General features: G+C 38.0%; 3 protein-coding genes across 5 annotated transcripts in view; 1 reads left to right on the top strand and 2 right to left on the bottom strand.

The window, feature by feature from the left end:
• Nucleotides 1-9,976, bottom strand: part of macrod1 (MACRO domain containing 1) — a 156,341-nt gene extending 146,365 nt beyond the window's left edge. The window contains exons 1-3 of one of the 2 annotated variants that reach the window (XM_011480040.3): nucleotides 9,265-9,976; nucleotides 8,431-8,529; nucleotides 5,822-5,929 (exon numbers count right to left, since the gene is read on the bottom strand). In XM_011480040.3, coding sequence (XP_011478342.1) covers nucleotides 5,822-5,929; nucleotides 8,431-8,529; nucleotides 9,265-9,652 — 595 coding nt within the window. In that variant the 5' untranslated portion in view covers nucleotides 9,653-9,976. The remainder of the gene's footprint in view (nucleotides 1-5,821; nucleotides 5,930-8,430; nucleotides 8,530-9,264) is intronic. The other variant, XM_004073156.4, reaches the window with a different exon arrangement.
• A 611-nt stretch (nucleotides 9,977-10,587) lies between these two features.
• fermt3 (fermitin family member 3) lies at nucleotides 10,588-20,246 on the top strand. The gene is made up of 15 exons (XM_004073151.4): nucleotides 10,588-10,728; nucleotides 11,461-11,585; nucleotides 14,055-14,288; nucleotides 16,158-16,274; nucleotides 16,536-16,704; nucleotides 16,856-16,958; nucleotides 17,041-17,148; nucleotides 17,290-17,424; nucleotides 17,662-17,708; nucleotides 17,840-17,964; nucleotides 18,172-18,278; nucleotides 18,380-18,598; nucleotides 18,831-18,955; nucleotides 19,197-19,338; nucleotides 19,552-20,246. Exons 2-15 carry the CDS (start codon nucleotides 11,462-11,464, stop codon nucleotides 19,729-19,731), a joined length of 1,935 nt encoding a protein of 644 aa, XP_004073199.1. The 5' UTR covers nucleotides 10,588-10,728; nucleotide 11,461; the 3' UTR covers nucleotides 19,732-20,246.
• trpt1 (tRNA phosphotransferase 1) lies at nucleotides 20,185-23,578 on the bottom strand. Of its 2 annotated transcripts, none has more exons than XM_004073154.3 (8): nucleotides 23,294-23,578; nucleotides 23,081-23,162; nucleotides 22,663-22,832; nucleotides 21,214-21,391; nucleotides 21,078-21,134; nucleotides 20,884-20,994; nucleotides 20,690-20,790; nucleotides 20,185-20,376 (listed from the first exon to the last, which is right to left on the bottom strand). In XM_004073154.3, exons 1-7 carry the CDS (start codon nucleotides 23,339-23,341, stop codon nucleotides 20,768-20,770), a joined length of 669 nt encoding a protein of 222 aa, XP_004073202.1. In that variant the 5' UTR covers nucleotides 23,342-23,578; the 3' UTR covers nucleotides 20,185-20,376; nucleotides 20,690-20,767. The 2 variants fall into 2 exon arrangements, with proteins under 2 accessions (XP_004073202.1, XP_011478343.1); XM_011480041.3 differs by having other exon boundaries at nucleotides 23,081-23,165; nucleotides 23,294-23,394.
• Nucleotides 23,579-23,590: the final 12 nt, after the last annotated feature.

Here is a 23,590-nt window from a genome sequence, read left to right as displayed (position 1 = left end):
TGCTCCGCTCCATGCTGATGCATCCACTTGCAGAGAAATAGATCCACGTACGTCTTTGTTTTCCTCATATGAGCTTCCATCTGAATAAATACTGGGAAGGATAGCTCTGATATTGCTTAAATTTTAGTACCCATATTGTTTTTTACATATTAGGTTGGGGTTGTGAGGGGCTGTAAGCTAGGGGGAGAGAGTGTAAACAAAGGGATGATGGGAACAGGCTTAGTCCAGACCAGGGGGCCCACAGCTCAGAGGTGAATTTCTGATAGACTCCTGCTGGTCTGCAGAAACTATGTTCTAGAAAACGCTAAAAGCGGCATAGTGGAATTAATAATAATTTTAAAAAAACCACTAGGTATGCTTTTAGAATAAATCAAAAGATGATCAGAGCGGGACTTTAAAAAATGTCAAAAATGTTGATTGTAATTAGAGACATACAACCCTGCTTTGCTGAAAGAGATTTATTAGAATTCACAAAATTCTGAATGGCTCTCAAAACCTTCTGGATCCATCAAACATTTTTCTAGATCAAGAAAACTTCCACTAGTTCTAGCTAAATATATCTACAGAAAAGCTGATGCATACCCTGTTGACATTTTGTTTTTTTACGGTGCACCAACTCTGCCGTCAGTCCGCATATCTATCCACGGATGTTTTTCTTCAAGGTTCCTTCTCACAAACGCAGTTACAGCAGTTTACAGACGCTTTCTATCCCTACCTGTCTATCACCTGAAAACCAGGAAGACTTCTGGATCTAATCTTGTATCTCTTGCTGTGAGAGGGTTTCTTTTGCCAACCAATAGCTTTATCTCCCGACTGGCGGAGGAAAGGCCCGTTCCCCTGAACACCCACGTCACAAAAGACAAAGACACACTAATGTACATCACTTTGAAACTCCATCACTGTTTTTTGCTGAATAAGGTGTAGCTGTCCACGGGTTTGCATATAGACTTGTGCATATAATATATGTTTTCATCTCAAATCAAATAAATAGTGAAACACATTTTACTGTCATCACTTAGTCAATGATTAGGAGAACTTTATTGCTCAGATCTGGAATTCTTTTCATCCCACCTTTCTTCTGCATTTCCTCTAATCTACAATTATTACTTTAAAAGCATTGAGCAAACAATATCAGTACAGTTTTAGAACATTCTCAATTAAATTTCAGCAAAAAAGAGAGTTACTGTTAAACATCAGGAACCTGCCAGTGATTAAAAGTAGAAATTGCGATGAGAATCAAACTTTTGTGAGGGAAAAAGCTGCTCAGTAGAGCTAGGCAAATTTGCATTTAATCAATCTCCAAAAAGGTTTTAATGCAAAGTTAGTTGCAGCGGCGTTGTGCCGGCGTACGCACACACTCACTGGAAAGCACACGCTCCAAGAACTCATCACTTCAACGACATTTCATTCTGCAATCCATCTTAATCAGCTGGCCCATCAGAGACAATATATCCTCCCCTCCATCTCCTTCTCCTGCTCCGTGTGGAGTGATTGAGGGGTGTAAAGAGGAGGATGTTTCTGCCCACGGTCTCCTCCCCCCTATGCATTCACCCCCATGCACCACTCTCCTCAACAGGACAGCTCTTAAGTGCTTGTGGGTTTTTATGTTGTAGTGTTTTATAGAAGTGGGCAGAAGCCAGGAGCTGTAAAAGTGTAGAAGAAGGAAGGGAAGAAAGCTTGAAGTGGGAGGAGAGGAGGGAAGAGGAGGAGTTGAGAATCACTGTAAATCCAGTCTTTATTGAGAGAGACACAAACAACGGACGCCCTGCAACACCCAGCGTACCTGATCAGGTCCCCCACCCCGGCAGATAATAAACCACCTTTCTTTGGTGTCCTGGTGTTTCCAGCATTCATACTTAGAAATGTGTCCTTCTCTGTACTTCCATCCGACCCGCCACTGTACTGCCAGATACGTGTAGCGCTGCCCAAGCAGCACACGCCTGACCACAGCTTGCTTATGTTGAATGTTTGCCTCCTTAGGGGCATGTCTCTCAAAAATAAGTTGAGGCTTGCTTTTAATTCACTTTATGCGTGAATGTCACTATAAGAAATAAATCTGCAATTGGTGGGAGAAAAGGTTAGTCTCCCAGTCAACAAAATGAGTAGGGAAAGTCAGCAGGACAGCCAATCATTCAGACAGACAAGGATGATCAGGCTGTACTGCCCAAAGCTCTTTCAAGGGTACTCTTTACCTGGTTGTTGCCATGACAATGTAGTCGTAGATTTAAATAATAGTCTCTGTCCCCTTCCCTCTTTCTTTTCACTCTCATACTCCTGTTTTGTTTTTTTTGTCAGTCTGTATGCTCAGCTCTGCCTCATGTCGTCTCAGTCGCGTTTCCTCTGGCATGGTTGAGTTTTGCTCCTCTCCTCTCCTCACCTTGCCTCGTCCTCTTTGCAAAATGACACTTTACTAGGCGTTTCCTCTCGTTAATTCCGTTCCACTTTGCATCCTGCGACTCTGTAAAACCTCTCGTAAAAATCGCATCCGGATACAAACTCTCCCTCTCCAGAAAAGAAAAGGCAGTTAGGCACAGAATAAACAGACATAATTACCACATTACGGGAAAGGCAGATTTAAACATGAACACTTGCAAGTGAACTAGCACTAAGTCAAGCAGCGATTTCTCCCTGAGAGTCGACATATTTACTGGATGCTGGCATTGCGTCCACCTGCCGACAGTCAGCTGCCAGAGAAAATCTATCATTAACAGCTAAACCGTCATCATCAAGCATCATTTAGGAAAGCTGGCCTGCCTCACACTCCTCTGATGCACAGCCTGTGCCAAGATAACGATTACATCTTACACAACCAGTGTTGCAGAAAACTGTTTGCTTTCAATACAGGGGCTTTTGGCTCCATCTTATGGTCATTTCGAAGACCCGAATGCAACATTTATGCACAAAAAAAACACAGAGTTTTTAATTCAGATATTTGTTCATCATTTTTTGGGGAGATTTTTAACAACAATATTCCTGATTTTGCTGAAAGCTTTCACTCACGAGCTTTCTTAATGTAGGCAATGGAGAATACAATCACATGTAGATAAAAATGTAATTAAACATATTCAAGGTGACAAAAAATGGACATGTTTTTAATCCAAATTAAACAGTCATCAAGTAATTAATGAAAAACATAATTTAAAAAAAAAACTGTTAAATGGTGAAATTCCAATTACCAGGCTGAAAGCTCTTCACAAATTTATATTTCTGGATTTACCATCATAAGATGTGACCATAACATTCACATGTTTTATTATAAAGCAAAAGCTATTCTTTGTTAAAAGTAATTTCACCTTTAACTTTAACTATTTCAGGCATAAGGACACACCATTCCATGCAGAACTTCTCTCTGCTGCTGCTATATTCATGTTTCACAAGTTAAAGAAAAATGACTAAAACAGCATGACTTCCAAAGATGTGGAGTTACTAACCATTTTTGGCAAAAACCTCAAACACTATGATGTTCCAAAGAAAAAAATATTCCCAACAGGTGAGTGTGAAGGTGATCTTGTACTTCACATTTATTAACAAGGTTTTTATTAATAAAAAAAAAAATTTAATCTATACTTCAATATTCTCACTAATTTATTCATTATAACTTTATTATGGTTGTTGAAAATCTATTTATTATCATTTCAAAAGATAATGTTGATGATAAATAGACACTTTTTGCTTTGCCTTTGAGTTTCCAGGTACCACATTACCAGTTTCCATAATGCTGACCTGTTCTCCTGTAATCCTTTTTATATTTCTTTCCCTGCACTTTTGTTTAAAGAAGACCTCCTATGAACTGCCAACTACAAAGCCGGTGGGTGTCCCTCCTACACACAGAGAAACCATTAAACATGTAATCAAAGCACAAACAGCCCCCACAGGTGTTTGTGCTAATTTATGCATGTGCCCATCCACACACAATTGGACTGGAAGCTGCGCTGTGCTTTCAAATGAATAATCCTTTTCTTGTTTCCCTCTGGTTGGTACCTTTTTTTTACATTACCACTTCTTTTATTCTTGTTTCAAAGAGGTGAAACAAAAAGGTTATTACATTTATTTGTACCACATGGGAAGCTGGATAATTAATGCATTGGGGCAAGAAAGCATTTGTCAGAAACAGATTCTGAAAGTTGTATCTCTTAAAAAAATGAGAGATGTTTGTAATGTTCATTATAGATGCACTTAAACTGTAAGAGAGACAGAATGGTGCTGGTGCACTCTGCGGCGCCTCTGCCACACCAAATAAATAAATAAAAGAAAATTAATAATAAATATGTAAAGACAAAAATGTTAATTGGTAAAGAGAAAAAATAATAAAATAAAATAATATATAGTAAGAAAAAAACATGATTATCAATTATTATTATTATTATTTAATGGAGGAAATAAGGTAGGAAGCCTGGGGTTCTGAGCCTCCTGCCATTGCTGGAGCATTCAATGTGATGGAGGTACTAAGAAGCACACGTTTGTTCAACCCACCTGTTTATTTACTTTTCCACAAATATGGGCAAGGGTACTGTTTATCTTGTGTGTACCTGTCTGTGTGCATAAGTCTTGTGAGATAAATCTTCCATCATTAATGTATGAATATACTTCTAACCTGTAAATAGCTGTGTGCAGGCTATTTGTTGGTGTGTGTAGGTGTGTGAGAACTAAGTCAGGCAATTTACTTATGACGCTCTTATATTATGATGTTGTGACTCTGTGTAATAGACTGCACCCCCCCTCCCCATCTACCCCATCTCTAACATCCCACTATTTCTCTCTTTTTTTCCGTCCGGTCCAACAAGGAATGCAAACAAATATGATTATCACAAATAAAACTTAGCCTCTAATATAAAAGGGGTTCATATATATATATATACACTCCGTTTGTCTGAAAATCCATAAACCCCTATTGTAACAGTAAAATCTGTCCAACACAAGAGGCCTTCAGCTCTAAACTGCTTGCTCAGCTGTAGGACAGGACAAGATAGGAAAAGGGGGGTGAGGAGGAGAGAGAGAGAAAGACAAAATGTATTTTTTTAAATCAATCAAGAAAATCACATGGAATTATTTTGAAATATTTTTTTTATATTAGTGGACAAAATAAGTAATTATCTCCAACAAACAAGCAAAGATTCTGTCCCTTACAGACCTGTTACTTTTTTTTAAGTACCGGTAGCTCCTCCATCCATCATGCTTTCGGGCTGCTTTCCTACAAAAACGACTAATTTGTAAAAGGATGAATGTAGCCATGTGTAGTGAAATTTGAGGTAACTATAAAACTCCTTCCATTAGTGAGAGTATTGAGAAAAAATGTGCCTGGATCTTTTAGCAGGACAATGATTCAAAACACATGACTCAAGCAACAAAGGAGTGGTTACATGAAAAGCATTTCAAGGTTCTGGAGTGGTCTAGCCAGTCTCTGGACCTCAATCCAATAGATCATCTGTAGAAGGAATTGAAAGTGTGGGTTTTCCAGCACCAGCCCCAAACATCACATCTCTTCTGCATGGAAGAATGGACTATAGAAGATGTAGTGTGTTCAAACCAGGTTAAGAATTCCAGGAAATATTTGGCAACTGGCATTGACAACCAGGATTACATAAAGTATTGGAATTAACTTTTGTTATTGACTAAATAACTTTTTTTTCTCATTTTTCTAAACTTTCCCAAGTGAAAGCGTTCCAATGATGAACATTACAAGCCAAACTCATCTTCTTAGGTGGAACAACTTGTAAAATCAGTGACTGACAAATACTTTGTTGCTCCACTGTAATTGTTCCAAGTGGCTAAACTTACATGAACTAAGCTGATAAAATCTGAAAAACAAAAACACACATACCTGCATTGACAATAGCATCGACCTCCAGTTTGGTGATGTCTCCGCAGTAGAGGGAAATCTTCCTGTCCAACTTTTCATTCTTCTGGTACCGAGCACGCACAGAAACACCTAAAAAAGGAAAAAATATTTTTCACCACAAAAAATTAAATTTTTTTTTTTCACTGTTAACATAACTAAGGACCAAACCTGTAAAACTACAACCAAGTGAAAGGTATGTTTTTTATTTATTTATCTTTATTTCTACAGAGCCTCAATGAAAGAAATCCAATGAATTTCTTTGACGTCTTCGGAATATAATCCAAAAAGACTGCAGGCTTTGTACATAACAAACCATCAACTGCTTTTAACACAGTCTGGCATTACAATACCTAGTCTGCTCTGTGACTTGCTAACTTCCTGTCACTACTTGACTTGTATATTGAACATCACCACAAGGAAACAGAGCCCCGACGTTAGGAGTTCATTATTTTCCCGTTTCAAATACCAATATTTGGCGCCAAAGGAATCAATACTTATTTTTCTCCACACTAACAAGAATGACCTTCAGCTGGACATGAGAAAAAAAAAAGATCTTGTTTTATGTTTGTGCACAAATCTATAAATTCTGTGAAATATCACATCAAAAACGTAATCAATACAACCTCAGACAAAGAGCAGCATAAACCAGGAACTGCAGGACATTCAAAGTTATATTTCAGTTGTTGAGTTTTAGATGTATATGCTTGTTTTGTGATCAAAAAACCTCACATTAAACCCAAATTAGCAATGTATCAGCACTGTCAACATCCTTTTAAAACTCCCAATTATTGACCAAACTAAGAAAAACATTACAACCTTTGGGCTGGTAATTGTTGAAAGCCTTTAATTTAAAAAGAAAAAGTAGAAAAGACATGTTAAAGGTCAGTAATAAATAACACAAAGATACATTTCAGAAGCTAACAAACTGTGGCCTGAGTAAATGAATCTTTGTATGCAGTTTGTTCATTCTGGCTCATTCCGGTTCTCTCTCAGGATCATTTTTCCATTGTTATGAGTAATTTGCTAAAATATGAACTACTATTTGACATCATAAATGTCTATATTTTATTGTACAACAGTTGCACATAATTTCCTCTTCTTTCCTGAAATTCTTCAACCTCCTTTTTTTTCTTGCCCTGCAGCAGCCTTTCTGCTTTATGTGCACACAAACACAGACTTTAATAATCCTTTTTCTTGCGAGTCCAACCAGAATCAAAGGACAGGAAAATGTGACGTCAAAAAAGGCGACTTCTTGTTTTCTGCTGCTGTTGTCTGATGGGAATGTTAATATTCCCTTTAATAATTCAGGAAAACTGAAAGCAATGAATCATAATCATTGGTGCAATGAAAAACAATCAAGTCCAATTTAAAATGACTAAAGTTCTCTGGCCAACCCACTTTAACTTGCTGTTTTAGGGAGCACTCCACCAAATACATTTCGGCAAAAGCTTCTACTTTCATACCAACAGCAGCCACAGTCTGCTATAGGTCTCATCAGCACATTTTGGGGTTTTTGAAGATGTTTTTTAACATCTTGGGGTCTGCTGTCAGGAGGACGTTGCTAGGATGCATAATTGTCGAAGGGGTGGAGTTGTTCCTTTTGGGACTTTCAGGTGTCCTTTAATGATGAGGTCATCAGTATGCTGCTCTGAGCTGATGCACCCACCCAGTTTGGTGTACATTTCCTTATTTTTGTGATTCTGACACTCAGCTTGTGTTTTATTTATGCTTTTTTTTCAAACAGTAACCATCCAACTGGGCTTTATAAGGTTGATGAACATTAGTAAAAACGCAACTGGAAGGAGAAGAATGTGTGTATTTGTGAGATTTTTTTGCTGCCATCTTATTTTTTTTAGCATAAATGAAAAGATCATGGAGGATATCCATAATGAAAATTTGAGCTCAAAATTGCATTTCTGAGTAATTATTTTTTTCAAATTGCTGTAAATCAGAAACAGACCAAAAAAGATGTTGGAAAAAGCTTTTAGTTGTGACGTCAAAGCTATGATGGCAAGCTTGAAGCTCCCTGCTCCATTCCATTCTGAGGCATCCACTTGCAGACAAATAGATCCAACATCCATATATCTCTTTGTTTTTCCTTTTCTGAGCTGGTTTCTGGATCAAAACCATTTAGCTGGATAGCTCCAATATTGCTTGCCATTCTTGTTGCGGCGGTAATGTTAGGTCTGGGTTGTGAGGGGTAGTGGGAGAGCGCTTAAACAGATGGATGATGGGAAGGGGGCAGGCTTACTACATGGGAATTTCTAAGAAACTCTTGCCACCCTACAGAAACCGTCGACAAGCTTTTTGATTTTGGCTAAAAATCAGCAAAATCATAATTTAAAGACCCCTCGGAACACTTTTACAATAGATCAAAAGATGATCAGAGTGGGACTTTAAGTTATTTTAAAGAAAATCTTGAAAAATCGTCTTTGTTTTCATTTTTTAGATATACTACTTTAATCTCTCTGGATTATAAACAATTGAATTAAATATCTATACATCAAAAAGTTTTACGAAGTTAAACAAGAGTTGTTTTTTCCCCATGACTTAAAGGCTATTTCATCTCCATCCATTCTGTGTTCTCTGACCTGAAGCTGGAGTCCACACGGGGATGTCATCCAGCTGCACTGAACCAGAGGTCTTGTAGTAGTGACGCCTGTCCTCCACAGAAAGAGATAACAAAAAGTCTGGTGCAGGAAGTAAAGAAAAAAAGAATTAATATGTCATATTTGCAGATATGAAAAAATATATATATATCTTGTTTATGAACCTATTAAGGTAAAGAAAGAATGATACACAAGGCATTACAGTTAAGTCAAATAAAATTGTCCAAATTTAAGTTTATCTAAAAAATAGCTATAAACATAAAATAAAAAAGCTTACTTTGTTTATAGTTAAAACTGTCATCCAAAATGCTCATCCAGTGTGTTCAGTACAGCATATCTGCATTCTTAGAAACTTTTAGCAAAAAGTATTACATCTGTAGTTTATTTTATTAGGTCAAATTAAATGTAAGTTAAGTATTTAGCAAGTATACTGTAAACCATGTATGTGTAGTGTAGGGAGTATACTTCTGACTAAATTGGAACCTTTTACTATATGTGGATATTATATTAAAAGTAAATTTCGGGTATACTGCCTCATTGTTAGTATACAGGTATATACAACCTAATATCGACTTTTTTTTTCTTCTTTTTTTTGCTGAGGGAATTTAATTTATGATGTTTTGCATTATAAATTATAATATTGTTTTGCATTATAAATTATTTGCATTATTAATTAATTAATTAATTATTTGCATTATAAATTGCACTGTTTTCAAGCAGGTGTTTGAATCACGTGACAGCTCTGAAGGTGCATTTCCCCCTGATTACTATTAGCACATGAATGAAACCCTTTAAAGCTAGGCAGAATGCTCTCACCTTTGGTCTTCTTCCAGTCTCCATCAGCTGAGTCCAGGTTGACTTTGAGAGCCATGGCGGTGACGGCCCCGGTGTGCACGGACCGGACCAGAGTAACTGTACCCACTCCGAGAGCGGCGCCAAGGGCAAACTTTCCCAGCAGGCTCCTCTTCCACTCGGTAGGTGGGGAGGTGTTAGCCTGGCTGGACTTCCAAAGCTCTGATCCGACAAGAGAGGACTTCTTAGCTGTGACGGCAGCGTTAATGTTGCTCCGTGTTGGGATTATTACTGGCGAGTTCCACGCACTTAAAGTGTGTTTGAATTTGACAGTGTCTTTCTGGAACTCAGCATGGAGCCGGTGCACATGTAATCTAATGTGAGACCCTAAAGCTGATAATTTCAAAGCCATGCCTGTGAGACAACCCCTGGACTTAGCAAACCGCAGGATCGGAAGCACTTAAACAACGGCAGTCAATAAGTTTTACTTTCAACAGATTTCAAATGGCCGTGAAAGCTCTCTCTGGTTTGTTATCATGTGCCATGTTTGTTTCGGAAGTGGAATGTACCATTAGAGGGGTACGATGAGCATACTACAGTGATCTTCACGAAATCATCATTCCTTTTACTCTAAATGTTAGATTTAACCGAATTAATTTTAACAATAACTATTAAGCCATATAATATAAGTATCAGCGCCACTCAGTTTTCAAAATGCCCCTTAATGGTAATACATGGATGAGCCGAAGTCTGTCCCCTTCAGTGTCAGGAAATTCGATGTACACGCGCCAAAAACAAATATACAAAAATAACTGGTTATATATCCCATGTCTGAGTTTCTTTTTCTTAAATTGTCTCTAAATAAAACATTTTTTTGTTTTCAATTACCTCAATACAAAAACATCTACTTGTTTGGAGCTGTTTGTTTCTGAAGTAAACATTTTTTAAGTTTTATTGCCCCCTAGCGGATCTTCCAGCTTATTGCATTCATTTTCATGGAAGATCTTTTTTAATGATTTTTTTTCCCCCCCAAATCCTACATAAACTCAAAAATTTCCTGTATTATTCATAATAATGCAACAAATAAAATAGTTTTGAGTTACACTACTGAAGTGATTTTCACATACTAATCTCTTCTTGCAAAGTTTCAAAAGCAATATAACTTGGAAATTGAATCTATGTTTCATCTTTAAAGATCACTGACCTTTCCCTACAAATAATTTATTTAAGAACTTGGACATCCAAGCATTTGGTCTTATGTGTATTCAGAGCCTGTCAGTCAAAAAAGCATTGTCCTTATACACTTCCGCCAGGCGGAAATTGACAAAGAGAAAAAGGAAGACAGGGTTTGCAGAAGTAGTCCAGGCAGACACAACCCCACAGACTGCAGCTTTTCCAGCCCTAGAGAGTTGATCTGCTGCTCATTCTCACAGAATACAGTGGAACATATCTTCAATTTCTCAAATCCTTGGACAGAGGAGATTGACGGTATTGTACTTGAAAGGGTGTCTGTGTATGATGGCAGTGTGAGTGAGATGATAGTCAAGAGATGAAGTCAAGAAAGTGCACGTGTTTTTATGATTTATGGATTTATGAGTAACATCTCTTCACCAGATGTTATATAGAAACAAAATAATAGGAGGTCGGAAAATGTATTTTAAAACATAAAGATGGAAAAGAAAATTTAAGCCTTTAGGTAAATGTGATAAAGTCTGTACAATGACTTTTAACTTTCTTTTAGATCACATTTTCGTATACGTTCGTAAGGCATATTTTAATTTATCCGCACACATGCAGGATAGGTTTGTAAAGCAGTGGATGAACAACACAATTTAGGTGACTCAAAAAGCGGAAGTAGATGATAATACTCAAAGTGAGAAACAGGAAGGGTTGATTTAGCTGTTTATCCTATTTAGCCAGCGTCCATGTTAGCCTGATTATTTAGACTTAATATTATTATTTTTACAGTTATTATTATTTAATTGTTAATGTGCCAAAATAGAGTTTTTCAAAATAAATTGGAAGGCTTTGATCAGCTAGTTTTCAAGTTGTCACAGCCGGTCCTTTCAGCCACTTCTATTGTGCTCTCATGTGAACTCCACTGCTAAAGCGGTCTTCTTCTCTTACGTTGAGCTTTTCTCTACTCTACTAAGAAGATGCGTCCCCTTGTATCTTTCTCCTGTATGTCTCTTTTACTCTGCCTTTTCGTGTTTCCTGCAGCATGGCAGCGTGGGACCTGTCTGTCATAGTGGAGGACCTGGGGCCTGATGCCGCACCTATCACCATCAGTGTGGCCTCTGACCTCCACATTGGAGGGGTGATCCTCAAGTTGGTGGAAAAATTGCGTGAGTCAACCACTGTTATTTACTACATGTACAGTGATCCCTTGCTATATCACGGTTTACTTTTCACGGTTTCGCTACTTCACGGATTTGGATTGTGCATTGTGTTCTGCATTCTGATTGGCTAAAAAGTCACTCAGCGAGTAGCTCAAGAATGGGACCCTTTGATGAGCCGTTCATTACAGTTCGCCAACATAATCGACGGGGGCATGTCGGTGTATAAGGATCTTTAGCAAAGAAGAAAAAAGAGCGACAACAACTGCCTATCACTATGTTCCTCTCCCGAACAAACACACCTGCAGCTGCACCGCGGGCTTCAGAAGGAAAAAACGCTGCACAGGATGCAGCGGCTCAGTATGAAGTGCAGTGAAAAAGAAGACCGGAGTCACTATCTGTCCCACTGTACTTTTTTATTTTTTTTCATAATCATTTTAAATTTTCCTCCGTTTAATCCACTCGGGTCGCGGTGGGCGGGGCTAATCTCCGCAATTTAAAGCCTTCTGTTCTTATCGATGATTGAAATTATTATTTGACAGCACACTACAGTTACAAGTTATTTGTTGAAAAAACGTTTCTAAAGTACTTTTATTTGTTAAAAAAACAATTGATTTAGCCTGTTAAATGGTTTGTTCTTTCTTTTCAATGTATAATAGTGAATTTCATTGTATAATAATTGTAAAAAAATAAAGGTTTCTACTTCACGGGTTTTGCTTATCACGGGTTCTATTTGGAACGTAACCCCCGCGATAATCAAGGGATCACTGTACACACTGTTGTTTCATGCAGATATGAGGGGCAGTAAATATACAGTAAATTAACTTACTAAATAACCTTTGGTCCTGCATAGATTTTAGGCTTAGAGAGGAACTAAAACTGTCTGTAAAACCCTCAAATTCCAGAAAAACAAAGATTTTGTCAGTAATAGGAAATAAGAAGCTAAATCTGCTCAAACACGTTTCAGCAAAAAATGTGAAGTTTCCCTTTCATTTCCTTTGGTCAGGAAGAATGCATCTAAAGGGAGAATGAGAACTCTTTAACACAGTTTACATCTAAGCTACCTATTTAAAGCTGAATGCCTGTTAACACAGAAAGGATTTCTGCAAGGTGTACAGCAGCAAATGGCCAAACTATTTAACTTGTCTGTTAAGGAAAAAAGTGTGAAGATAAAATGTGAGAGCGACAGTAACAAAGGAATTCTTGAGAATGCTTGACAGCTCCCCAGCTCTACAGGGACCTGAAATCACCATGGCTTTCAACAGATGGGTTGGAGCAAGGACACATGTAAAGCTTTGGGAAGTGGGTTCAAATGACAGGGATGGGGGAACACAGATGCTTTGGGATTTGATAAAAGTTACCCTGAAACCTATGAGAGCTGTAAGAGTCATGAACGGTGGAGCAGGGGAGGAGGAGGTTTGCTCCACAGATTCTGCGGTGACAGCAGGATGAGTGTGAAGGCAGGAGTTATATTTAACAATCCATTACTCACTGAATAATGGAAAAAAAAGTACAAAATATGTTTATTTGTCAAATTTTCTGAACTAATTTTGGTTCATAGTCCCTTCTCCCATAAACATTCAAAGTTAACACACCGTTATTGATTGCGGCAGGTGATAGGGTCAAAGTGTAAAGGAGGGTCAGGCGGGTCAGTTGTCAAAGCTGATCCTTTTTCAAGAATTCAGTTCTGCTTTTTTCTATTGAACCAGCTTGTATGTATCAACTTATACTGACTTAGCTCTGCAAACTAGTATGTGTGAATTAGTGAAAGGGAACGCTGATGGCTCAACAACATGGAACTGTGACTGTAAGGCACTTTAATCTAGGTGGAAGACCGCTATACGTATGCGCCATTTACCACGTCCTCACAACAAGACATAGCAACTTAAAATGGTGAAGTTCATCAAGCTATTGTTATTTTAATGTTTACATTTAGGTTAGTATAGAAAAATAGCATAGAGTACCTAAATAATTTAGCTCAAAACAACATGTTATTTCATTTTTTATTTCATTTTCATCAGAACATTTTAAATATTCAATCTACTTGCATGCGTGTGTTTGGTGTTTTTAACATGTTTAAAAAGAAATTAACCTTAAAATTGCATTTCGGAGTATTTCCTTATTCAAATCATTGTCAATCAGGAGCAGGGGCAGTAGCTAGCGGGAGAGGGCAAACAAAGCAGTTATGGGAAATGAGGGCAGGCTTATTCCACAACAGTCATGCCCAGAACTCAGAAGCAAATTTTTGTTAAAATAATGCAGCTTTGAAAAAACTATATCCTAAATAATGACAGGTTTATTGATTTTGCCCAATCATTTCCATGATCAAAATTAAAAGACCACTGGGAACGCTTTTACAATAGATTAAACAATGACTGGAGTTAGACTTTAAGCTCTTTCATTAGTTGTGCTTAGTTATTATAATTGATTTTTTTAACACAAACAGTGACTCAAACAGATGATTTGTGTTCTCTTCAGAGATTCAGCGTGATTGGTCCGATCATGCTCTGTGGTGGGAACAGAAGCAGCGGTGGCTGCTGAAGACAGCTTGGACTCTGGAGAAATGGGAAGTCCATGCTGACGCCCGGCTGGTCTTCATGCCCCAACACAAACCGGTCAAACTGGGTCTTCCCAACGGAATAATTCTGAAGCTGCGAGCCTGCTTCTCCAATCCGGTCTTCCAGACTGTAATGGGCATCTGCAGGATGCTCGGTAAGGTTTTTTTTCCTTTTGGCCTTTTTGATATATTTATTCTGGTTTCTAAAACAGAATAGTGTCTGAATTAGATATGTCATGTCATCTTCAATGAATTTAAATGCATTTTGGTTTTTTAGCCATTTTGTTGGCTGTGAGCGCCTACATAGAGCTGTTCAGATTTTCATTGGAGCTTCATGTCCCAACACTCTGACTGTAGACAGCAAAACTACTGCCATAAAACAAGACCTTTGCTTTGATGCTTTCTTTTAGTCTAATTTAGTCTCTTCTTGGTTTCACTTCCTCTGTAGAAACTCTAATGAAAGGACAGCAAACTGGAAAGATTTAAAATCTTGGGTGTATAATGACATGTTTCTGCACGGAAATAACTAAAACAGCATTTAAAAGGACAAAATTGACAGGAACACCTTATTTTAAGTTAGTTTTATTAATAACTGAGCAATATGAGTTGTTTTAAAAAAAGGCAGGTCCCCTGCAGAAAGCAAATCAGCACTTATTCATTCCAAATGCTTAGTGTACATTTTTTAGAATCCAGTTGTGTCTTATTGTGAAGAGAAAAAAACTACTTTAATTTTTAGGGTGCCTGACTACTTAGTTTCTTCATTGTGGGTTTTTGCTACCAAACTGCCCTTTTCTTCCTTTTTTTGTCCAAATCTTTTCCTGGTGTCTCATCTGTACTCATCAATACTAGAGGTTCAACATCTTAGTGAATAGTCAGGTTAATTCTATTCCTTTATAAGCAGACCAAAATTAAACCTTTAATAAAAATGGTGTTATTTCAGTAGTAATATTAGTTTGTACTGTAATAACCAACAGAGTTGCTTTACAAGCTGTTGAATAGTGTCCTGGCTTCCAGACGGTTGGTCAGCTAAGCTTAAAAAAGGAGGATAAATTAAATCTATTTTAACTTATAAACCAGCTTAAATGTTGTATTTATTTTTATTTTTACACATATTTATGCGTTACCCTTGTTTGCTTTGTCCTTTTACGTAAGAGTATAAAACACCAAAGGCAAATTCCTTGTGTGTGCTTTCATACTTGGCCAAAAAAGCAGATTCTGATTCTTTGTTCTCCAGATGTTGACTTTAAAAGGGTCACAGGATTTATTCACAACCTTCCAATTATGTAATAACTACTGAACAACAAAGCCTAAATACAAAGATACATCAATCAAATGGATTCACTAACAATTCACTGTAGTTTAAGTATTTCAAACCAATATGATCTTTACAGAATAACCACGATATTACTGAAAAAACTGTAAGAATGATTTGGAATCAGACATGACACCACAGTGCCTGATTTCTGTAAGAAATATCCATTAAGTCTTCCTCTTGCTGTTAAAATCTGATATTTTAAATGTTAACAAGAGGGTTTAAGTATGGCAATTGCATTAAATCAGTTTGTATTATAGATGAGGATAAAAATGCTTCCCTCTCTTCGCCTATCCACACTCTTTGATTTCATCCGTTTCACTTTGTTATCATGAAAACTGTTTTGTCTGATTTCAAAATAAATACTACAGGTTTTGTATTCTTGTATATCTATGTGCCTTGGAGGAGTGAGCTACTTAAATAATGACTTAGTGGTAAAAAGCTGTGGTCAAAGAAATGTCTCAGATGTAATATTTCCTCACAGATTTATTGTCACTAAATCCATCTTTCTTTTTTAGCATCAAGGGGAACTGTTTTTAAATTCTATATCACATATTTCATTCATGAGGACTGTCTAAAAGGAGCCATGCTCACTGACTGGTGATTTATTTTCAGCTCACGCATCATCTGCTTATAATGTTAGATTAAAAGAAAACTTTTTTTTTTCCTTTTAAAACCAGCTTGAGAAAAACCCTTTTTTTGTCTTCTGTAGGCATCCGTCACCCTGAAGAGCTTTCTCTCCTACGTCCTGTGGAGGAAAAGAAGAAGAAAAAAGATAAAGATTTGTCAGAAGACATTTACGACCTGACTGAGGTGCCCCTGTCCTCGGGTACTCTCATCACATTCTATGTACATTGAAGTGAGGGCATAAGCTGGGGAGGCTTCTAATAAAAAAAACTGTAACCTAAGAAGACATCTTAGCAACTGTTTTCATCAGTTGTAATAGCTTTATTCATTTACTAATGGTAGAAATACTTTCTTTTGCTGAGAACCAAATTTAGATTCATGTTTTGTAGAAACAGTTTTCCTCAAAGTTCTTGAGAACTACAATTTCATTAGAAATCCACTGTCTCTTCCACTGTTCCTGCAGTGTCCAGGCCTTGCCTCTATAATGGCATGCCGCCGCACTTTGCTGACTCCGATAAATTGGAGGCCGTCTATAAGATGCTGTCGGTGACTCAGCCTCCTCCTGCCCCCGAGGTCATTGCCAAGCAGTACCGCCCAGCCAGTGTGGTGGACAAGGCACACATCAACGGCAGGTACGTTGGAGATGCTTCTGCATTCTTTCATTCATTTAGAAAACTAACTTTCAAACACTTTTATTATAAATTAACTGTCTTAAGAAAGATTTTATCTTTAGTTCAAAGATGTTTTGAACTTCTGCAAACTTTTGTGTTTCTTCCTCATCAGATGGTTGGACTCATCGCGTTGTCTCATGCAGCAGGGCATCAAGGGAAATGATCGGCTCTGGTTGCGCTTTAAGTTCTTTTCCTTCTATGACATTGATTCAAAGGTATGTATGTGTGTTTGTGTCTGTCGGTGCTGTTTTAACATTGCTGTTGTTAAAGAAGTTGTCTCAATTTGTGGTCCGGCAGTATGATGTGGTGCGTGTGACGCAGCTTTATGAGCAGGCGCGCTGGGCCATCCTGCTGGAAGACATCGACTGCACGGAGGAAGAGATGATGCTGTTTGGAGCTTTGCAGGTAGAAGAATATTTGCCTAATAGGAAAAAAGAAAGTTTGCTTCCTAAAGTGAATACTTTAGTAGCACAAGTAGCAATAGAGTTGCAGTCCTCTTGGGCTGAACGTTGTGTATCTGTCCTTTTTGAACTCACCTCCATGCAGTATCACATCAGTAAGGTGTCTCAGTCGGAGCCACAGATGCTGTGCTCCAACGCGGCGCTGGATGACCTGGAGACCGCCCTGCAATCCCTGGAGGTCAAGATGGAGGGGGAGAGCAGCTCTGCTTCTGAGCTTCTGGTCAGAATGATGACAACATCTCTGAACTCCAAGTTTTGTAGAAAAATTTGGAAAATGCTAAAATCCAAACTACAATAATTAAGATCTACATTTTTCTTATACAGCAAAATAAATAAAAATAAACAATGTTAGATTTTTGTGTCATGTTTGGGAACTGTTACAGTTGAAAACTTAATATAAAAGAAGAAAAACAATTCTACCAGTGTTTTACTGTTAAAAAAGTTTTCTTTTATCCAGAAAACTATGACTGCACCAGATTTAAACGACTATCTAAAGATATTCAGGTATGGCTGGTTTCCTATTAAATTTAGTGGAAGCTCCACTTCTCTTGAAAACATACTTGATGACTGTATCTGATAGGAGTTGTAAACACAAAGTTTAAGATGTAATCAAGAAGATATGTTTATGTCTTCAGACCAAAGAGGTTGACTCTGAAAGGGTACAAGCAGTACTGGTTCAAGTTCCAGGATACCTCCATCTCCTATTTCAAAAGCAAAGAGGAGAGCATCGGAGAGCCCATTCAACAAATTAACCTCAAAGGTACACAACCCTGTTGTTATATTTTGTGCCAATGGCCCCTTTAACACAGTTGTTTATCAAAGGACATTGACTTTGTTATAGTTTTCTTTCTCTGTAAGTTACGTTTCTGAAATGAAGTGTTTTTTTAGTTTTGTTTTTTGTGTAAAGAAATACCTAAAAATGTGTAGAACATTACAAAGGTCACTGAGATTTCTCTCCACCATACAGGATGTGAGGTGGCTCCAGATGTTAATGTTGCAGCACAAAAGTTCCTTATCAAGCTACTAATACCAGCACCTGAGGGGATGAACGAGGTCTATCTGCGCTGTGACAACGTGAGGCCGCACAGGAATCTATCTCTGTAGGAAGCATCCGGACTCTTTGTTTTAACCTGACCACAGTCACATCTGTCTCCACCTGTGGTCTGTGTCTGCAGGAGCAGCAGTACGCTGAGTGGATGGCAGCTTGCCGCCTGGCATCAAAAGGAAAAAGTCTGGCAGACAGCACTTTTCAGAGTGAGATCGATAGCATCCGTTCGTTCCTGGCTATGCAGAAGACCAACGGTTCACAAGGCAATGCAGCTGCCAGCGATGAAAGCATCAATCCTCACAGTCTGGTTTCTCCGCGCTACCACAAGAAATATAAACCCAAACAGGTAAAGAAGGATCAGAAATGCTTCTTTATTCACGTAAAAAAAGACATTTTCACAACAAATCTCCAGCAAAGTCCGACACACCATAAACTGAAACTAATTTAGTCATTTTTCTTGACAAATGACTTTGTGCAGCAGGGTTAATTGATCTGTTCAACAACTTCTTCACAGTTAATAACTAAGACAGCAAAAATGTAATTGCATCTGACATTTCTGTCCATTCTGGCTTCTCCAGCTGACCCCTCGAATCTTGGATGCGTACCAGAACGTGAATCAGCTCTCGCTGACAGATGCACTGATGCGGTTCCTGCAGATCTGGCAGGCCCTGCCAGACTTTGGGCTGTCATATGTCGTTGTAAGGTAAAAACTTTCATTTAAAGCTTTCAAGATTTTGTTCTGTACCAAAGAATCCTGTCAGAGAAAAGAAACCAGAGCATGACTATTGCTAAACCAGATTTACAGTATTGCCAGCACAAAACTGCCATCTTTTGAACATCACTTTTTTTGCGATAAAAAATAAAAAAAGCATGTTGAGAAAGGATGTTTATCCGTTGCTGATCAAACATCAACTGAGATAACTGAAGATGTTTTTGTCTGGTAGGTTCAAGGGTAGCCGCAAAGATGAGGTGTTGGGCATAGCCCCTAATCGACTGATCCGCATCGACTTGGGTGTGGGCGATGTGGTCAAGACCTGGCGCTACAACAACATGAAGCAGTGGAACGTCAACTGGGACATAAAACAGGTCAGACTCACTCAGGCCCCTATCAGTTTCCATGATTTATTATTGTATCATTACTGTCAGCATTACTGAGAGAGGATTTTTAAATGTTTAAATCAAAATAAAGTCCGGATTTACTTCCTACACATTTTAACCCATAAGATATTCTATGTCCTTACTAAGAAATGTGCTAAACATCCTCCAAACTGATGATTCTTTTGTGTCTAATCCATCCAGGTGGCCATTGAGTTTGAGGGGAACGTGAACATCGCCTTCAGCTGTTTGACCGCCGACTGTAAAATTGTTCACGAGTATATTGGCGGATACATTTTCATGTCAACTCGTAGTCGGGAAAAGAGTGAGGTACTCAACGAAGAGCTCTTTCACAAGCTGACCGGGGGTCACGAAGCTCTCTAAGACTGAAAGTGTACAGAGACCGCAAAAACTGACGAGGGTCAATCCCAGTCCGATGCGTCTCGTAGTGGAGAGCCTCTGTGGCACAAAGACCAAAATAGTATTTTCTGTTCTTTTGTAAAGAAATGTGTAACAAACTTTATTTATCCGTCCATTCAGGTTTGGATCCAAGATTTGTTATCCGTATATATGTTTTAAAGCTGCATCTGACAGTCTTATCATGTTTAGACGACTGAAAACAGCTGATGGTTTTCATGCTAAACAGAAGGATCCGTTGCTGATCAAACATCAACTGAGATAAAAGCTGACCTTATAAAACGGTAAACTTTTGAACCAGTATTTAGGCTGAAAGGCTTTGCCTGTGTCAATAGCTGCAGTCTCCAGTCATGAGGATTGTTACTCATTATGACACTTTAAATGAGCAATTCCATTTCCCATGAAATAAAACTAGACCAAAAAGCTCAGTGTTATTTTATTCTTCTCAAATATGTAATAGCAATAAAACCAAAGTAAGTCCAGCTTCTTGTTTTTGGTGGTCTTTGACTCCACTCCCCAGGGTTGTAGCTGTTTTGGTGTTTTCTGTTGTTTCAGGAAGTGTCTCACAGTTATCTCCCCTCCCACATGCTGTGTGCACGTTTGTTTCAGTATCTAAAGAGAAAGTGTAGAAGGCATCCGTTAGACCACAAGGTCTGCATCCTCTGATTTCCAACCTTTGGTATACAATAGAATTTTTAACTTTCCTTTATCGGAAAACCTGAATGGTAAAAGTTTGTTTTTTTTTTTAAATCTACATATAAATACCAACACCAACACATCAGTTATCTGAACAGCAATTTAAAAATTAGTATTTCATGTTTATCCTCTAATTCAGTTCAGAAAAAAACAAAAGAATTCCGAAGAAATTTATTGGTTTGCTTCCATTTAGCTTGATTTATGAATGTCTTAGGACCAATCAAATCACCTGAACTGGTTGTTGGAACCATAAAGTAAAAGTTTTATGAGTTTCATGAGGTGAAATGTCACAGAATTTCCTTTTCTGCTACAGAAATGGCAGGACACTCCCTGAAACAGAGCACAAAAGGGAACTAAATTGATAAATACATACACTCATGGTTTTATAAAACATGAAGAGGTTTGTGGTTTACTTATTCTTACTTGTAGGTCTCAGTCTGAGGGTGCGGATGAAGTACTTAGGCAGGAGTTTGCCCTCAGCATTTCCTGCAGTAAGATACACGCCATTCTCTGACCGAAAGAACTCAATGCCATCTACAAAAGTCAGAGAAACTCTTTAAACACCAGCGAAACGTAATGCAGACAACTAGCCAGCAGTTGGTAGTGATTAATCGTACCAGCAAGGGCCATGGGGACATCAATAAACACAGCAAGATCACAGTTCTTCCTCATGCCTGGTAGAAAAGGAAATGTTACTGTTTAATGGCACAAAATGTACAGTTGACAAGTTGTTTTGTTTGACTATGAACACACCACTGATGATGCCATCCTCTCCTGGCAAGCCTGGCGCCAGGTGGATATGGGTCCTATTCATTCGGCTCAGGCCATGCTGCTGGATGGACGGCCAGTTACGGAGGTAGGTACCGTGAACAGCTTCAGCTGGGCAGTCTGCAGAACCAGCCAGTACTGGTCTCAACTCAAGATCAGTAACCTGAATGGATGAATGCATCGAAGTTAAGCAAAGAGCTTTATACATGGAAAAGAATAGTTAATCTCTTTTGTTAAAGAAAATGGGACATTTTCATGTTTGCCGCAGAAGATACCACAAAACAGCCACTAAAACACCACAAAAACAAGTTTTAACAGATAAACAACAAAACTGTGCAAATATAAACAATTTATTCATATTGACAATCCAAAAAAAGTTAAAATAAATTCAGTTTGCCGTCATAATTTCATGCATTTAAAAATCCAGGCTGGCAAATCTAGAATTTAGTTATTTGACTTATTGAGGGTCAACTAGTTAAAGATCACCCTTTTCCTCCTTAAATGAATAAAAAATAAAGCAGTCTTTGCAGATGTCTACAAATTTACAGCACCAATCAGCTTACAAAGATATGTATGTATGGCAGATCAAAGTCCCACTCCATTCATATTTTGACCTATTTTATAAATGTTACCAGTGTTCTTATAATTATGATTATGCCATTTTTAGTCTAAAAATAGTTGTTTTCTAGGACAGTTTCTTAGAGCAGCGGTAGTTCATCAGAAAGTTTCTGAGTTGTGGGCGGGACTGTTGGCGCGGAGTAAGCTCGCCTCCACTTCCTATCCTTTCTTTTGTTTACAATCTTTCCCACTAGCATACAGCCCCTCACAACTCTAACGTAAAATTACTGGAGCAACAAAAATGTCGAGCAATGTTGGAGCCATCCAGTTGTACAGTTTTAAACCAGATCCCAGCTCAGATTAGGAAAACAAAGACGTACGTGGAACTATTTGTCTGCAAGTGGATGCATCAGAAAGGAGAGGAGCAGGGAGTTTGTGGCTTGGGTTTAAGCCTCTACGTCACACTTTTTTCCTCTGCTCCTGATTCACAATGATTTTAATAACGAAATACACAGAAATGCTATTTTAAGATCAATTTTCTTTATATGTGTCCTTCAAAATAAGAAAAAATGCCACAAGAATAGGTAAAAAATACCCAAAATTTTAATCTGACAGGGTTTTAAACCTTAAATCCTAGTTTGGATAACAGATTTTCACCTAAAACTCCTCCATTTTTGGAGCTTCAAAGCAATTGCTCACATTTTCTATCCTATTTTGACTTATCTGGACACATTTAACATAGTTGTCTTCTGTCACTTGTGGATTTAGCAAACGTCAATAACACTAATATGGATCTTAACAAGACAAAAAGCTCTGAGTAGATCAAAATGTCTTGTACTTTTGATTGCCTTTGTGACAGCCTGGTTTTATTCTAACCTGTATTGAATGTCCCTGGTTTGCTCTGATCTGCAACCGGCCGTTTTCTGGATGGGAACGGAGCTTAAAGCGTTGCTTGTCATTTGTAGCCACAACTCTTTCTACGTCTTCTACTGTGTACGAACAGAACTGTGGATGAGCCAGGAGATCCTCCACAAAGAGGAAACCATCTGTGGGGATAAAATATGGAAATGTTAGGGCTGATTTTCTTTTATGTATGTGTAACATTGAAAGTTTTTGAGAGCGACTAAAGTCCCAGAAAACTTTTGTATGTATAAAAAATTTATAATATGACTTAAGTTCAACATACTTTTTTTAAAAAAAAATTAAAAAAAAAAAGCTTGTTTGTGTCACATAGTTTAATAATAAGACTGTCAAATAAAATCATGCCAACCGAATGGATATTTGAGTTGTTTACCTGTACTCATTTGAAGACCCAGCTGCTTAGCTCCATGACGCAGAGCATAAGACATGGCTTTGGATAGATGGACATCTCTGTCCTGCTTTTAAGAAAGACTTTTGTTCAAGTACACTGACTCAAAAGCTCAGAAATATTAACTGCTGTGGTTATAATATAAAGTAGTAGTGTGCTCAAATGCCAATGTAACAGCTAATTTGTTAGTGTTCTCACCTTTCTTTGTCCCTTTTCCCTTCCTCTTTTTCCTCCTCTACAGTCCATTAAAATCAAAACAAACCCAGCTCTGAAAGGCCTTATTATACAGCTAAACGTAGACGTTGTGGGAAATCAGAAATAACATGCTACGCATCTTCTTTCATTTTGTTCTCAGTTGACAGACAAAAATTAACCGCATTAGATTTAGATCTTCAAATGTTACATTAACAACAATAAGGAAAGGTTTTTTATCAGCCGCATGCACCAGCTTGCAAACTGCTCACACTTCCGGTGTTTTTGCCCTCCGCGCCTCTA

The sequence above is a fragment of the Oryzias latipes genome, chromosome 10, assembly GCF_002234675.1.
Source record: "Oryzias latipes chromosome 10, ASM223467v1".
In the NCBI taxonomy this organism is placed as follows: domain Eukaryota; kingdom Metazoa; phylum Chordata; class Actinopteri; order Beloniformes; family Adrianichthyidae; genus Oryzias; species Oryzias latipes.
This window is presented reverse-complemented; position numbering and strand designations above follow the sequence as displayed.

What these genes read in the sequence shown, in the direction of transcription:
- trpt1 (XM_011480041.3), bottom strand. Translation starts at nt 23,341, where the DNA reads ATGGACTGTAGAGGAGGAAAAAGAGGAAGGGAAAAGGGACAAAGAAAG. An exon ending in ACCAGGGACATTCAATACAG is followed by an intron (nt 21,392 to 22,662) that starts GTTAGAATAAAA and finishes TCATCCATTCAG; the next exon opens with GTTACTGATCTTGAGTTGAG. An exon ending in TGTCCCCATGGCCCTTGCTG is followed by an intron (nt 20,995 to 21,077) that starts GTACGATTAATC and finishes TGACTTTTGTAG; the next exon opens with ATGGCATTGAGTTCTTTCGG.
- fermt3 (XM_004073151.4), top strand. Translation starts at nt 11,462, where the DNA reads ATGGCAGCGTGGGACCTGTCTGTCATAGTGGAGGACCTGGGGCCTGAT. An exon ending in TGAGGTGCCCCTGTCCTCGG is followed by an intron (nt 16,275 to 16,535) that starts GTACTCTCATCA and finishes CTGTTCCTGCAG; the next exon opens with TGTCCAGGCCTTGCCTCTAT. An exon ending in TCTATCTGCGCTGTGACAAC is followed by an intron (nt 18,279 to 18,379) that starts GTGAGGCCGCAC and finishes CTGTGTCTGCAG; the next exon opens with GAGCAGCAGTACGCTGAGTG.